Consider the following 18,164-nt stretch of genomic DNA (forward strand, 5'->3'; position numbering starts at 1 on the left):
GCGGAGAGCGGAAGGTCGGTTGTTCCATCCCACCCAAGACTAAAAAATGGTCCTTGTTGTTACCCTGCCTGGCGCTCGGGATTGAGGGATAAAACCGGCATACATGCACGTCGCTGTATAAGTGAAATAACGTTGAACGCGACGTTAAACCCCCATTTCATTTCACTTCACCTCACCATTCATGCTGATTTAATTTGAAACTGCAATTCGATTTCAAAAAAAATATATATTCTGATAGATATTGAATGTTAAAACAGAGGTAAAATGACTCTTGTGATTGATCATATTCTCCTTAAATGTGAAATATGCCAATTCCTTTTTCAGCATGAAAATAAACATCCGTGAAAGCAACACCTGCATCACAAGTGGTATCCAAACATATACATGGTCGATTAAACCAAATATCCATTGCTTTGTTTCGCGTACTATTTAGATATTATAAAAACATGTTCATAATCCTATAACGGATGTCTGTTATCCTGTTATATCCGGTCAAGTGGTAGAGCGTCCGCCCGAAGAGCGGAAGGTCCGGGGTTCGATTCCCGGCCGCGTCATACCAAAAGACGTTGAAGAATGGTACTTGTTGTTACCCTGTCTGGAGCTCGGCATTAAGGGGCTAAAACAAGGACTGGTCGGTTCGGAGTCTACTGTATACTGTATACTGTATACTGTGTCTTGGTGGGGTATTCACGTTAAACTACGTCACTGGCTAGCACTATAAATCGGCATCAGTCCGGACTAGTACAAGCAGCCACACACACACACGTGCATGCACGTCGCCATATAAGTGCAATAATCTTGGACGCGACGTTTAACCCCATTTCACCTCACCTCACCTTTACTCGTTAAATATGTAATGTCTCTGAAATCACGAATCTCGAAACGTGGGCGTATGATGTCAATCCTTCTGTATTTTTCTTATTGAGGAAATGTGCACACCGAGGTCGTGACAGGCATATACAGCTATGTACGCCTTAAGGCTACATGCTAATGTAACATGTTGTTAATCCGGGTACAAAAACACACAACTGCGGATACTCGGACATGGAATGAGTCACAGGAATGTTTTAGAATTGAATGTACATTACACGTATTCGCAAAATATGGATCACGCGTATATATGACATTTATTCGTAATTCTTACTCCAGTCTACGCATTTTTCGTGTAATTGCATTACTTGCATGGTTGATGTATGGCGAAGAGAGGTGAGGTGAAATGGGGTTTAACGTCGCGTCCAAGATTATTGCACTTATATAGCGACGTGCATGCACGTGTATGTGTGTGTGTGGCTGCTTGTACTAGTCCGGACTGATGCCGATTTATAGTGCTAGCTCACTGAGATACCATGCCGCAGTTTAACATGAATACCCCACTCAGACACAGTATAATGACTCCGAGCCGACCAGTCCTTGTTTTAGCCCCTTAATGCTGAGCGCCAGACAGGGTAACAACAAGTACCATCTTTTAACGTCTTTTGGTATGAGGCGGCTGGGGATCGAACCCCGTACCTTCCGCTCTCCGGGCGGACGCTCTACCATTAGACCACGGAGGCGGTTATGGCGAAGAGAAAATGTTTGGTCCTTACAACAAATGCGTTAAATTTGATTAAGCTTGATAAGCATTTTATTACATGTACATTGAATATTACATTATCGACGCTTCAGAATATTGGTAGTATACAAGCTACAGACGAAAGGCAATTATTGCATATTTGAGCTTCATTTAAAACATGCATGTCGTGGTATAATACATTAAAGCTGCAATAGTTTTCATGTTTATAATTAAAAAACTAACAGTCTTTCTCAATTTAACAATATGGGTTTTACACACACAACATATTTTCAAATAGTTTGGCTTTAAACAATAAGCAAACAAACAACAAATAGTTTCAAATAATAATAATCTCCAGTCCATGTATAGTTTAACTCATTTTATATTGAAACCCCCATATTGTCATATCATATTTATATCGACGGTAACTTTAAATCTTAAATTTAACAGTTCTTTTTACTCCCTTCACGTGAAAGCCAGGTTATCCTAACATGTTATTTTGAAGGTGACATATTTTTTGTTTGCTTGTATATATCAATGCCCTAAAAGCGTAACTCAATTATTATCTCCAAGTGTCATCAACAGTTTACTGACTACCTTCACTCTTGTATCTTGAAATACTCGTAATATAAAAATGTTACGTTAATCCCACGAACTGCTAGGTGGCAAGGGATGAGATAATGTTTCACTTTTATACAGTTATAATTATTCTTGATTGCTGAAAATCAATACGAAAAGGATACTGATGATAGATATATCATTCATATAAATGCTTGTACGTATCTTGTCGAGAACACATCAAAACACATGCTTATGATATTGTCGGAATCGTACAATAGACAATCGTCCTTATATGTTAGAAACCATCCCTATTGTACCAGATATATTTACTATTTAAACACATTTGACATATATAACGTAACAAACAAAAAAGCAAGCTTGTCTAGAATCATTAAGAATGATCATGATTGCATTATATACATTGTTCACATTGAACATTTGCTTTGGGCAATAGGAATAGGACAATGTTTCAGGAACATAGTTCTACACATCAGTTTCTTTTCAATCCACTGGGCTGAAATAGAAACATGTATAACAATTAAAACTCGAACCATCCTTTATGAAAAAAACCCCGTTAAATATCATATTAAATTGTCCTCAGCTTTAATGAAAGGGCTCAAAGCTTTATTCATGTTAGACATGGATTGTTGTGTGACTCATGTGAGTAGGCCTCTGTCACAGAAATGGCTTACACATTAACTTTCCGTCAAGTTGAACGATCAAATTATCTCTATCAATTTTTCTTAGCATTATAAAATGTCCCTTTTCATTGAGAATTTCTTTTTAAATAATTGTAGTTGTCAGGACTCAAATGGTGGTCAAGTGTCAACAGTAGTATTATCTTTCAATACGACCGCCTCCTTGGTCTAGTGGTAGAGCGTCCGCCCAGGGAGAGCGGAACGTCCGGGGTTCGATCCCCAGCCGCGTCATACCAACGTTAAAAGATGGTACATGTGCTTGTTGTTACCCTATCTGGCGCTCGGCATTAAAGGGCTAAAACAAGGACTGGTCGGCTCGGAGTCAGTATACTGTGTCTGAGTGGTGTATTCATGTTAAACTGCGGCATGGTATCTCAGTGTGCTAGCACCATAAATCGGCATCAGTCCGGACTAGTACAATAAGCCACACACACACATACACGTGCATGCACGTCGCTATATAAGTGCAATATTCTCGGACGCGACGTTAAATCCAATTTCACCTCAACTCACCTATCTTTCAATACATTTTGGAAGCTAAATAAATTGCGAGAAAACGTGCAAACCTATTTGAATTACCAGATTAAATAGTGTTGGTATACTTAAAATACCACCAACAGATCCCACTAATGACCAACTTCTGTCTTTAAATCTTCTTCACTTAACAGAATGGATAGTGACCTCGAATACATTTACATATACGCTATATACTTACATCAAACGTTCAACGTCCATTTGTTCTGTTAGACCGCCACGCCGAATACTGAAATCGAGTAACAAATAGGTATCACAACTATTTGGCACAACAACAAAGGTATTACAATAACATTACATGCTGATACCCGTATCTTACACATTTTGAAGTTTAGATATACCTTTTTTACTGTACGAATGATAATATTTATTCTCAAAGTGAGTGAGTAAGGTTGGCAGTGTCTCAGTTATATCACGGCATGTCAGATTGATGTGGGAGGATAGCCCGCTTTTGAAGTGATGCACGTGTTAGCTTACCCTTGTGATGAAACGGATATGATACTTACAAACCAAGAAACATGACCAAGGAACAAGAATTTGAAGCCTCAATCATAGTTTTCTGCAGCTGACATGCGTAAGGGATATAACTCTGTACAAAGAACTGCTGCACCTTAGACATCTGGCCCCCATCTCAGAGTTGTGATGAGGTGAAATGTAGTGCATGATTTTTGCACTACATAGCGATGTGCATGCATGTGGATATGCGTGCTTCCGTGCGTGCCTGCGCGTGTGTGTGAGAGAGAGTGGCTGCTTGTACTACCCCGAATTAATGATGGTTTTATAACGCTAAACCACTGAGATATCATGCCACAGTTTAACATGGATACCCTACTTAGAAACACTATATGTACCCCGAGCCGACCCTTAATGCCGAGCGGAAAGCAGGGTAATGAGCAAGTGCAATCTTTTAACGTCTTTTGGTATGAAGTGGTCGCGGATCGAATCCCCGATCTGGCAGACGCTCTATCCACGAAGCCATGGAGGCGGTCCAACCTCTCCAACAATGTAATAACGTAAATGATTTTGACGTACTTTCTTGTACCATCTCTTGAGAGAAGTCCTGTCTGGGATGTATTTGCTGACCGTTGTTTTTGCATTCTGGACATAAGGCTGGACATCTGGTAATCTGTCCAGAGACCGAAGGGGTATTGGCAGGCATAATTCTATCTGGATCTCTCCACGTTCTGGGTCCCAGACAGTGATTTTGGGGTTGTACATTGTGAGAGCATCACGTGTGTAATTCGTGAACTCCTGCTTGACAAGGTCCGGGATCTTGTGCAGGTGCTTCTCCAGGATGGTTCCGCCCTTTGTATATCACAAACAAACCCAATATTGCAAAAGGTATAGTTATGCAACCCCATGATAAACACTATTTCAATAAGAATACAACATTTCTGCTGAATGATGAGAACAGACACCTGTTTGGATTTCAGTGTACAGCTGTTCGAAACGGTCAAATAACACTACAACTGTAAATCTCGATCACAAAAAAACATATTATACCGTAGACATGAAACAGGGACAAGTGGTCACGAAGTATAAAAAGTTGTTTGTACAGAAATTCGACGATTCCCGAACACGTGCAACACATTTGTAGCTACACGAGGCTGTTTACGCACCCATGAAAAAGACTTACTTCTTCATATACTTTGTTAGTGAAAGAGAACAGCATCTGTAAATCGCTTCGTTGCTCAGCATTTATCAGATGAGAACTAATCATGTCTCCCGAATTCATGAGCATATCCTTGAAGCTGCCGTACGTCTTCACTGTGGTACTGTAGAGGCGGTCCATGTAGGGAGCTATAGCATTAGATATCTCAAGCCTGCTGTCTACGATGTGTGGTAGGTCCACGATCGTGTTTGCTGTCGCTGTGAATACACATACAAGGTTTCGTTAATATTATGTAATATATTTAGTCAATCAGGCTTCATTGTTAATTACAATCCACCTACAATGAGCAGAGGCTGCAATAGCAAGGTTAGGGTAGCAAATGCCAAATCAACAAGACTCGCCGCAAACTATTTTGCATTACGGTGTCCACAGTCTATGGTGGATTCAATCCCAAAGAACGCATTGTAGGGATCTTTTTGATCACTACAATTATTTCGTGCTTTGGTCGAGGCTACAGCTAGTGGCGGCTAGTTTTCAAATCATCGTCCGCTCCGATTACCTCCATGTTTACACCTATATCTGACAAGACCAAGTGTAACCTTTTCGTTTTATATCACACATGGAATTTCTGTGGTGCTGTGCCCTTGTTGACAAATTGTAATATCAAAAGTCATGTCACCAGCCGAGATTGCAAAAGGGGCGTAGATGTGAGATCCATAACGAATGTTCTTCACAAAGTTTCGATGTTTCCTTTGTGCATATTAATATTGCTTACGCAAATATTTGCTTTATTCCCAAAACATGTTTTCATAATAATTCTACATCCTCTTTATTTTCAACCAGAACTCAACACGGGTCTGTCACTTAAGTCAATCTGCACGGGTTTTCAAATCTGTTGCCTCACTTGCAAGCTCTCAGAGGGGCGGGGCCAAGGGATGTTACGTGGCACTGCGTATTATATCAAGATCCTGTTAATTCAATTCGTTAATTAAAATTAATTAGTGAAATATTGATATTCCAAATCTCTCATTGCAGAAGCCTTGTACAATATCCTTGTATTGTATGACATCTTTACCAGTTGCTTTCCTTTGCACAATATTGTAGTGGTGCTGACAGATGTCCCACATTTTTCGGATCATGTCATCTAATCTTGATATCATCTCTACAGCATCTTCAACTGTTGTGTCTACCTTCTCCTGAAACAAGCAAATCGCGAATGGTCCATTTTCAAGACGACAAGGACGAACATCTTGTGCTGATAATGTGAAATTAATAGTTATATTTCTGGTAATAAGGGGCCGAGCATTTGTAATTCGGGGAGAGGGGGGTGGGGGTGGTAAATGTCATGGTATGGATTAAATCGATAAAAATAAATTGTGACCAACAATCTGACTAACATTATTATGCTTCATGCCGTTGAAATAAAATAGATATATGCCTGCCACAAAAGTTACATTGCTGCATCGTATTTTCCTTTAATAAAGAATAAGGTTCATAGTTTTAGATAGCTGAAAAATATCGAATCTTAATACAAAATATACGGGCATAAACCGGAAACCAAATTAAGACACATGGCTCTTGGTTTAAAACAAACCCGGGACGCAAAAGACTACATGTCTCCCTCGTGATATTGCTACAACTTATAATTTTCCATAGCTTAAACTGATGTTATTTGAATTCACTTTCTTTGTGTGAGAGGAAATGTTTACTGACGTTGAACAAACACATTTCTGCAGGATACCTTTGCAAGGACAACCCAGTCGTTCAAGAGGTGGTCATAGAACTCTTTCACATTCAAGTCATTGGCATTCTGTATGTGTTCTGTCATTGATCTAGTGCATCGAATGAATCTTCTGAAAAGAGTCTTTGCAAGGTGATTGTACAGCTTCCTGCAAAACATAAAAGCATAGATTTTTCTTTGTCGTTGATCACCGCACTCGGCCATATTCCAGTTGTATGACAGCTGGCGATAAATAATCGAGTCTGGACCAGATAATCCTTTGATCGATATTGTGAGCAACGATCCACGCTGTCGGAGTACAACGACAGGCAATCAACCAAGATCCATTAGGTCGCCTCTTATGACCAGTATACGTTGGTCGGGACCAATTCTAACCTGGAAACACTACGGACGAAGAATTAAATGTTCTAAGGAATTGGTAATTGCTTATGTACTTACTCTGCCGCTTCGGAATAGTTCTCCATGTCTGCCATGTAGAAGTCATTACGTTTGTACATGCTCCTGATATCCTTCCTGATAGAGTCCAGCTGTTTCTCTATGATAGCCATTTCTGACTCCAGCAGGTCTAGGTAGGGAGACAGTTCCTCCTTAGTGGCTTGTGCAATCCGATGGTACTTGCTTGACAATTCCTCTCCAATAGACTCGTACACAGAGTCTAAAGTGGTCTTTGCATTTTGTCCATTCCTTTCCACTACCCTAGTCAAGTAAGCCTGTTTAACACAAATCATTCTTATTGGCGAGATTATATAGCGCCTTTACACGTATGTAGCTTTCAATATGTTCACTTATGTAAGCACTTTAAAACGTTCCTGTGTTTTATACCTGAACATCGGCGATCATCTGTGGCCTCCAGGATATCCTGGCATGGAGAAGACATGATGTGTTGAGTCTGAGGGCAACTATACTGTCAGAGACTCTATTTGACTCCTCCCGATGATAAACCTGAGCCTGCATGGCGCTTGAGTTCATATATCTGGCATCTACGTGAAGTATCCTCCCAGGATTATCTATTCGAGGAAATCTTTGGAGTGAGTGAAGGAATGAGCTTGATCATACATTTCATAAAACAGCCAGTTTGACATTTGCACATATAGTAATGCACGTCGCATTAAGCAGTTTCAAGAAGAAGAGGATTTATGGAAATCAACATTTTCATTTTGAGGAACATAAACATAATAGAGAAGATGACATCTATAAATACTCTTAATTAAGTGTATCACTTCTAAATGTCATTTAAAGACTTGATACATGAACATGGAGATGATGCAGTAATATTTGTTCCTCATAATATAGAAGGTGATATCTATAAATTGTTTTCCTTTTGTGTATCACTTCTAAATGCCATTCATAGTGCTCCTCATAATAAAGAAGTTGACATCCATAAATTCTCTCCCGTATTTATTCGTTGTTGTAAAAAAAAGGTACCACAGACTACCTAGATCAAAACGTGTTTCAAACTCCACCGCCTTCCAAGATGTCAGTACAGTGGCGAGTGTCCTGTCGTTGATCACTATATTGAAGGGGTTCTCTCCCATTACACCATAGGCTTCCAGATGCTTAATTGGGCATTGCATCTACAACAAATCATGGTGTAAATTGGATGTACATCGGATGCATGTATGTGTAAATAAATGAGACAAAACCCTTTCCATATTCAAAGGCAAAGTCTATTTTCGATTCCGACTATATCATGAGCATGTGTTGTTGAATCCCTATCAAATACTGATGACACCAGGTAATCGCGAAAAAGTGAGCGTATCCTGTCCCACCGGTGGCATCCTTCAGAAACACATGCAAAGGCAAGTCAATTGTTCACAACAACACGACAACGTCGGGTACAAGGTAAAATATTATTCAATATTAGAATGGTACCCATTTTGCTTATGTTGGGTAAAGTATCTTTTCGTGGATTTTTAGTGCAGTATATTCCACGTGTTTATTTTTCCCAGCTTGTTTGTAAATCCAAAAGAGTATTCATTTCTTTCATCCATATAAAGATGGACCAAAAAGAGTGTAATCACAAAAAAGGTAGAGCACTCACTTTTAGCTTTAATATTTGCATTGCTGTGTTCAACTGTCCTTCGAGAGCAAAGTTCTTTCTTTCTCTCCTGGTTGTCAGGTAGGCAATATCCATTCCAGCAGATAATTTCTCACTGGAGCTACCGATGTGGGATGTAAGTTGGATGTCCATATCTGTGTATGGGTGCCTTATGCCAACCACAAAACTGTAGTTGGTGTTAACATTGCCGTTGGAAATGTCATTCATGATAGCTGTGAGGGTGAGGGTCTTTCGGGAGTCCCCGGAGTAGGACAGTTGTGTTTTTCCATTGAAGACGGTCCTGCCATCATTCAGCAGCATGGCCGTGTCAAGCTGGATGTTCTGAAGATTATTAACAACAAATCGAATATGTTCTAATTGAGGATATAGAGCATTAATGTTTACTGTTTATGATGGCATTTCCTCTTGATAATGAGATCAAAGCACCAATTTGAATACAATCGAAACAAACTTTATTGAGCATGTTGATTCTATTTTAAATGTTCAGTAGTACATAGAATAAGTGACATGCTTTTCTCACCTTGCCAATGGAAGGAAGTCTGAGAGAGAGATCTGCCTGCTTGTTTTTGTCATCCGGTGTAAAGACTGCTTTCATGGCAATCTTCTTTGTGTCATCTTTGTCTGCATCCCAGGAGAAGGCTCCATCAACAGTTTGGCTTGAACCTGTCTGACTGTAAAACCCATCCATTTGGAGACTTCTCAGAGGGGATCCCACTTTGAGGGAGCCATCACAAATCTTGCTGTTGCGACGGCTACGGTCCAAAACATTCACATCATAGAAAAGTTTGTGGCCTGCAACTTCATTCCAAATGAATTCTCCATGACTCCATGTCTGAAGCCGTGAACTGAGGACAGTTCCAATGATACCAACAGTATGGGATGGATGGATAAAGTTCAATGTCAGGTCTTTGTTCAAAAGAGCCTGATTCTTTCTGTCCATCAGTTTTGCTTGGACCTGAAAGTTGCTATCAGGGTTGTTTCTGTTCCAGTTTAACATCATTTCTCCACCAAGCTTTCGTAGTGTTCCAGGAACGAGAACATGTGTGAGTAATGATTCATATGTTGATTCAGCAACCCGAATTAAACCTTTTGCTCTCACATTTTCTAAGACGCCTTCTTTTGAGAGCACAATTGTAATGTTGCGAAACGTATACACATCTGAGTCAATAACTACACTTCCATGGAATTTGTTTGTGCTAAAGGTACTATAAACATTGGCAGCAATATATTTACTCCCATTACTTTCTAACTTCAGGGCGGCTTCAAGACTTCCATCAACAATAAAGTGATGATAATCCAAAATACAATTTTCAAAACCTACCAAAGGCACATTTGTCTCAACTGTGACTGTAACATTTCGCACGGAGGGACTTCTAAATGACAGTTTTACAAGATCTCGGCCCTTAATTTCTTTAGATTTGAAAAATAAATTTATGTCAACAAATGAATACAGGACAAAATCTGAACTTAGAGTCAGTTGTTCCCCTTTACTGTTTAAGAGCGTTATTTCATTCTTTAAAGTCTTGTAACCCTTACAACGACTAGAAAAGAGAATGTGTTGCCTCTCATAACCAGTAAATGGAGTTATCAGTTCGACTTTCACTAATGTCTTTTCCTTTGACGGGACATGTACTGTAACTATAAATGTAATGACTTGGTCGTCTCTGTAGCGAATGTTTATTTGTTCAAATGGATGTTTTCCACTTTCGGTTATGTGATCAAATGTAAACCCAATGTTTGTGAAGTTCTCAGCAGGAGTCCAAATTGTCAGATGTGTGTGAAATCCATCCCTCCAGCGAAATACAAACTCAGTCCCTATTGTTTGATTATTTATCTTGAAAGTACTTGTGGCATTAAGTACCCGATTAGCTTGTGTAATGTTAAAAGACCCTTCCATTAATTCGTAACCATATAAATTGGTATGCAAGGTTATATTCCCCACTTTCCGGCGGCACGTTTTAGTGGTGGAATATAGTGTAATCACTATGTCATCAATTCTTATGTCCATTTTCCCATAGTAATATGATCCGTTTCTAAGGCAACTAAGTACTACTTTACTTGTTCCAAATTTTTCAAATGGCGTTTTTGCAAGAAATGTTACCGATGTATTAGTCCAGATGGAGTCTATTATAATTTGCTTGTGGTTCCCATACATGAATGTAGTATTTCCATACATTTTGTCTCTCAAAATAAGTCCATCAAATCGAAATGAAAATATTTCAAAATTTCTAAATGGTGTCGTGAGTTCTATCAAACTTAAACAGTACTGTCTGCTGTTAACAGGGTATAATCTGTATCTAGTTCTGTTGTTGGTCATGCTAAATGTTATATCTTTGGCATCCATGTAACGGAGCGTTGCATAAACATTTCTCCAGTCTTTGTAATGTTGGTAAGATAGTCCTGTTTGACGGAAATCTTGGAATGGTGTTCTAAATTTCAGAACCACTTTCGTTCTGTCTCCTTCTTTGACACCAACAACCATACCTTCAAAGGTAGAATCTTCCAATGTGTATAAAGCACTGGTATTGAGTGTTGTTGGAGTTATTTCAAAGTTAAAAAACACCTTAAGTACTTGCATACTCTTGTTATTCGATGTAAATAGCACTCTCATTTTATGTCCATGTTTGTAGACAATCTGCACTAAATTCGAATATCCAAACATTTCGATTTCAGTTTGGCCTTGACTGTTGTTTAAAGGACCAGTATGGGTAAACGATACTACGTTGTTTCCAGATGAAGTCTTCAGTGTTATAGCTAGTCTAACGATTGTCAAATTTGCAAGACTGAAGCTGAACAAGGCCCTTTGGTTGAAACCATAAATGGCTTCAGCAGTCAAAGCAGCTTCAGATTTGCCAAATGAATGCTGATACTTTACAGTATTGCTTTCAAATCCTTCGAAAGGTGTTGATATCTCACCCTCAAAATCGACGTGAACTAGGTCGTTGTATAAGAATGAAATTGCTCCTTTTATTTGTTTCCTCTCATCATATGATAGGCTTCCTTTCGTTTTAAAATTGACAATGCCTCCAACATGGTGAAGATATAATTCATACACCCTGTCACCGTTGGATGGTGATGAAAATACTCCATTGGCTGACAATTCCAATCCATTATGTGTATTTGATGGGATCTTTAACTCAGCTGCATATGTGATCGTATTTTCTTTACGTCCCGAGGAAAATGATCCAACTAAAGAAGCCATCTGTGTTTCATGGTCAAGGCGTACTTCAGCATTTAGATTTTTCAGTTGGTGAAGCGGTGTCTTGATTTCAACAAGTGCTGTGGTCTCTTTTGCGTTTCTTGTGAACCCACACTCAACCGAAGTAGATACTGTTTTATTCTTTAAGGAACCACCTGTATATTTCCTGAGGTTTGCTCCAAGTTCAGATTCCATTGTGTGCGAGTTTGAATTGTATTTACCTTGAATGTCGAAACTGACATCCTGAAATACAATCAGTAACTTCAGTGACTTGATTTTCTTCAAGGAGCTACAAAATATTACTCCCGAATGTGAGCAATTATGTTTGATGAAATGTCATGAATCCTGTATTTAACATTAGACAAACGAATACGACACGGGTTAGATTTCAAAAGACGCTATTAGATGGTGACCTCACACCCACTGATAATTGGTAGACAGGGAGCCATTACAATTCTTCCACATCAACACTGACAGCCCGACCAACCCACAAATAAAAGAACCACAGCTTAAAAGTACAGCAAGCAAGGTCATAACAGTTTATCCGTGGAGAAAAAGTCACACATAGTGGAGAAACATTCTTAACAATTATTTTATAATCTTGGAATAAAAGAATATTCCCGCATTGGAACAATTGAACGATTTTGTATCATAAGAATTTACGTAAACAGAGCCATTTGAGTCTAAGAGTCTAAGGGTATATAATCATGTCCACTTTATTTCGCTAGCAAACTGAAATGATCATTGAACAGCCATAGTCTTACCATTGGACCAATCCCAGTCTTGAGTTTGTATTTGATATTCACTGCCCTTTTGTTCAAATGATGGTCTACTGACGCAGATCCCGTGATGTGTCTGTCAGGGTTTCCAATCTTCATCCCATACTTTACTGTGACAACTGCTTTGGTATGTCTCGTGTTGTGTGAGAGGTCACTTTTCAGAAATACGTTCAGATTTGGGTGCTGTTGGTTCGTATAGCCCCTGTGAAAGAGAAAAGCATAAACGTAAAGACTTTCCTGCAAATTACCTGCAACACAAATCCTGTATGCATGACATATTTGTTGTACCGCAATCAGTATTATTCTAACGTTCGTATTTGTGTTCGTGGCCTGTAAGTAACCCTGTCTGAGCCAGACAAACAAGTACACATATCCACGCCACCAGGGTACAGAGAACAGACAACCGATCGAATGATGACACATTATGAATGACATCACCTAAGTTTATAAGTTCAGCTCAAACATATCGAGCAACGTCCCACGCCGTCAGGATATGATGATAAGCAATCACCAAGTGATCAAGCGTGATCATTCAATCCATTTGTGATTATTACTACGAATCAGGCTTAGTGGCCGAAGTACATGTCTACTACCGAGAACAGACAACCGATCGACTGACGACAGATTATGAATGACTTCACATAAGTTTATAAGTTCAGGTAAAATTGGTTTGTCATAAACGGTACTGAAAATGCTTTCACTTACATATGGAACATATACTTCCAGCGAGTTTTTGTGTTGTGATCTGCAAGCTTTGACCTGAACGTATGTTTGTTGTTCCATCCGCTATAGGCTTTGGGAAGTTTGTACTCCAGGATGATGGTAGGGTTGACTGTTTTCTTCGTACCTTCCATATTGCCTGTGACCTTGGCATCCAGGACTTCAGATCTCACTATTAGTTTTGCCGAGTGTTTTGTCTTTTTACCAGATATTTCGTACATATCACCTGTTAAAAACATCTCATCTTAGACGTCTGCATACTTCTCATTAAGTATATATAGCATGTACATATTTGGAAAAGACTAATGATACTGTTTGCCTTACATCTGCACTATTAACAATTTTCCAAACCATATTAACAGTTCATTGTAGTATTCAGATCAATATTGATGTATATTATGAATGTCAAGGTTTTCTGTTGTGAGATGTGAAATATTAACCACAGACTATAATGATTTGAGAACAGATCATGATGCTCACATTGAAAAGTAATTGGCTTTCTTAGAAGCTTGTGAACATCCAAAGTTACTCCTCCCTGAAGTGATTTGCTCTCCTTATATTCCCATTCCCCCTTGAGTGAGACAAGCTCAAGTTTTGGGGTCTTCACCATCAGTGTAGGGATGACCTTGATGATGGACTCCTTCCTGCCACTTTTCTGGTACATCCAACCAGCCTCGAGAACGTAGTCCTGCTTTGAAGCGAGGCTGAAAGTACCCTTTAGACTCTTCTCAATTTTAGAGTTCATCAAGGAGGCTGTACAAAGAAATTGATGTAAAAGTAAACCTCATTATCATAGTATAGTGTGTGTTCTGGTACAGATGTGCTACAACTCAATAAAACATCCTTAGAGAATGTCAAGGTTAGGAACGTACTGTTAGATCTATGATTGGTTCATGTGTTCTAATGTGTTTAACTGTCAGCATACTTATGAAGGAGTGGTTATTGGAAAAGAAGATTCTACTTGCATTTGAAGCTCACTGCATTCTTTGTTAACCCTTTCAGCGCAAACGCAACATTGGCTTTCTTGTTTGCTTCAACCTCTACTGTTCCGCTGAGCAGGATGACCTTTCCCCCTGGACGTCTGATCTCCAGTCGAGGAATATAGGTTACAGATGATCTTTTTCTCTTTATACCAACTTCACTGGTGACAATATATTCTGATGATTCATCAACAGTCAAATGGCCTTGCAAGCCAATATCTTTCTTCTCAAAGGTCATTGAACCTGTGGTATAATACATAAATGATAACAATACTCAGAAAATCTTTATCTTTTCCAATCAATATTATATATTGAATATAGATATCGATGAAAATCAATTTTATTTATATATACATATACTTATACATAGTGAGGAATATCAGTTTTTGTTTGTTTGTTGTTTAACACCGCAATGTTCCATCTATTTGACGGCGCTCTGTAAATACTCGAATCTGGAGCAGACAATCCAGTCATTGGCATCATGACCATCGATCTACGAAAATGGGATACGATTGCATGCATCAACCACCCGATCCGATCAACTTCATCTCCTCATGTTTATGGAACATTAATATCGAGCTTTTCATAGTTGTACAAGTCTAAGTCATATCATTGTAAAATGAATAATATTATCTGTTGAAAAATCAAACTGCCTTTAAGAGTTGCTTTCTTCCAGGGGGTCAATGCATTCATCTCAAAATCTTTGGTTTTCTTCTTCAAAGTAAATGACACGTCAATTGTGCGGTCAGTTCTGGATCCAGGTGTGTTCAGGATGAACTGTACAAACGTGTTTTGCTTAGTCTGTAAACATTGAATTAGAACAATAGTCTAGCATATCATATTAACATGATGGACGTTAACTTATATGTTACCTTTGAGTCCTTGGCACCCATGGTTTGTTCATAAGAGTCGTTTTGGACATACATCATATTGAAAGCCTCAAAATATGAGACTTTATTTTCTTGAATTCTCAACAACCGTGGTGTAGATCAATATTAATAGCTTGTAAAGTTAACCTACCCCTATTTGTTTAGCCATGAGCTTGTATCCAGTGTGTGTATCCCTCTTGTAAAGAACGAGGCTTTGGGAGAAGGGCCCTGTGAAGGGGAAGTATGGAGCATCATCCACCATGGAAGCATTAGGCCACTGGAACTCATTACAGAGCTCAAGGCCGGTAATGGTGGCAAGTCTGGCACCTGTGCACAGTTTCAGCTTCTTCCTGTTGCCTGAGACCAAGTCTTGTTTCTTCTCCTGATCACCATGAATGCTGAAGAACTCTGTGCTGTAGAATATGGATTGAGATATTAATCCAAACGGAAAGTTAAAAAAATTGTTTTGAATGATTTATAGTTTCAAAAATAGAAGTGATAAAACCGATTCCATGTTCATTACAAATCTCTGCTAAATCTCTTCTAAAGAATGTCTGTGGAAATATGAATCTGTGAACTAAAGAAGTGCATTTATGGAAAATGCTTTGATGTGCGTAATCTATATTTTTATTAAACATCAATAAATATAATAAATACTGAAGTTGCATTATGATATTGGCAGATCTTGTTATTTACACTAAAAACACTGGCTTCAAAATAATAATGACCAGAAAACTAGGGGTCTTGTGAATACGAAAATTAAATAAATATGTATAAGAATAAATCGAGAAATGGTACTCTGTGTACTCCGTTCAATGTAATATGTTGTTCCGACCTGACATCCAGGATTTCCATTTTCTCCTGTGGAAGGTCAATGTCGACACTAAGAATCTTTCCTCGGTTGAGTTCAACACGCCCTTTCAAGGCAGTGCTGGAATGCCAGGTGTTGACAACACTAAGACCGGTTTTGGTGACAAAGGCATCCATGCTCATAGTGCCAACAATCGTAATAGTTCCACTGGAAAAGATTGTCAAATCATAGAAGTACAACTGTAAAAATAATGTCCCTTACTTAGGCACGAAATTAAAACAAATATTTCAAATATCATTAAAGTACCTTGGCTTCATGATTCCATCAATGAGGAGACTCCTAGGCGAAGCCATCATGTTTCGGAGATCCACTCCCCCTGAGGCCTGAAGGTCTATGGTGCCTGTTCCATTGACGTTGATATTTAGGGGGAGTCCGGAGCTGGTGGGGATGATCATGCTGCTGTCCAAGATCATCATACTCTGAGTGAAAGAGTAGTCTTGTTTCTTGGACATCAACTCCAGAAAGTTGAAGTTCTTGACAGAAGCAATGGGAAGAGCGATCACCTTGTCTTGTGGTAACACCAGATCTCTGAGTCTTGTAGTTAAGTTTCTGAAGGACTTTGGTGGTGGCACCGCTAGTGGCCCTGGAGAAAGGTCTGAATGTGTGGGTCTCCCGGGTGAGAGCACTCTTGAGGAGTCCATTCTTGTCCAGTTCCTGTTCACATTCGTGTGTACTCTTCATGAGGGGCAGAGACTGGATCTCTGAAGGAACTCTGTACTGCATGCCATGGATGGAACTGTGATAACCATTACGATCAGTGCAACCAAGGAGATCTTTTTTTTTTTTTATTGTGGTAGAAAACCAGCCTCGAATCACTTTGTAGTCGGTATGACATTCACCCGTGACATCACGCTGTAAATACGTAAGTCTTTATTAGGGATGTACTATATATACTTGAATTACTTGATGTACTGCATTTGGTACATAAGTTCAAATATCAAGAATTCACGCTGATACTATGGATAGTTGTCAAATAATGCCTAAAATGACAAAATAATGATAATCACCACCTTTAATCATGCCCCGTTATCATCATCATCGTTATCTTCATCATCAACCGTCCTTGTGTGTGTTTGTGTGTTTGTGTGTGCGTGCGTGCGTGCGTGAGTGCGTGCGTGCGTGCGTGCGTGCGTGTGTGTGAATTACTAATGAACTTCTTTTGAACATGTATCCGTCGTACTATCGGTCGGAGTTCAAACATAAAAAAAATCTACGATGATAAAACTTTGACTATGGACGGCTGTCAAATAATGATTTAAAATGACAAAATATTGATAATCGACACCTCTAGGAAGTATTAGTGCTGATTAGTTTATTGCCACATTATCACCATAATCGTCGTCATCTTCATCATCAACCGTCTTTAAACTTCTAACACAATATGACAATCATCTTAACCCAGGAATGTGGACGCATTAGGTCGTGTCTTCATTCTGAGAGACTCCACCATAAACATTTCTTGAAATAATACATACATCTCTGACCATGCTATGAGCAACTGATTTGTTTGTTGTCAAATAACACCACATTTTCATTTCATTGACATATTTACTTCAAAGACACTCTGATCTCGATCCAGGCTATCCATACTGTTCTGGACAGCAGTGAGAAGACCTCTCTTGATGTTGAGAGCCCACGTGGTTTCACCTTCAGCTGGACACAGCTCCTCTACCACGCCATCTTGGAAAGAGAACCGAAGTGGAGATCGTTCCAGATTCCTCTTGAATTCCCCAGTTTCGTCAGCATTTTCCACTGGGTTAGTCGAGGGATCAGATCGGTACACTTTGACATCGCGGAGCTGCGGAGAGGACATACCAAAAATGTTCAGTCGTTACAGTTTTGAACTTTTTTTATGTGTTTTATGTTGTTATGTATATTTGTTATGCACAAGTTACTTACCCTAAGAGCCATTTCGCACTTCGACAGCACCTCGATGTCAGCAATTGCCCGGAAACCAAGAGACGCTCGATTGTTTGTAGCTCCCTCCAT

General features: G+C 39.2%; 1 protein-coding gene across 1 annotated transcript; it reads right to left on the reverse strand.

Annotated features, from left to right (window-relative positions):
- Window positions 1-1,617: 1,617 nt before the first annotated feature.
- Window positions 1,618-18,164, reverse strand: LOC124119884. The gene is made up of 21 exons (XM_046482548.2): window positions 18,075-18,164; window positions 17,766-17,973; window positions 16,422-16,758; window positions 16,140-16,322; window positions 15,456-15,717; window positions 15,089-15,236; window positions 14,421-14,678; window positions 13,936-14,208; window positions 13,441-13,681; window positions 12,721-12,937; window positions 9,278-12,199; window positions 8,740-9,078; window positions 8,134-8,272; window positions 7,521-7,705; window positions 7,137-7,408; window positions 6,699-6,846; window positions 6,033-6,153; window positions 4,982-5,214; window positions 4,378-4,650; window positions 3,527-3,574; window positions 1,618-2,627 (listed from the first exon to the last, which is right to left on the reverse strand). Exons 1-20 carry the CDS (start codon window positions 18,162-18,164, stop codon window positions 3,536-3,538), a joined length of 6,888 nt encoding a protein of 2,295 aa, XP_046338504.2. The 3' UTR covers window positions 1,618-2,627; window positions 3,527-3,535.

Source organism: Haliotis rufescens, unplaced genomic scaffold (genome assembly GCF_023055435.1).
Source record: "Haliotis rufescens isolate VD_foot unplaced genomic scaffold, xgHalRufe1.0.p SCAF_2, whole genome shotgun sequence".
Classification (NCBI taxonomy): domain Eukaryota; kingdom Metazoa; phylum Mollusca; class Gastropoda; order Lepetellida; family Haliotidae; genus Haliotis; species Haliotis rufescens.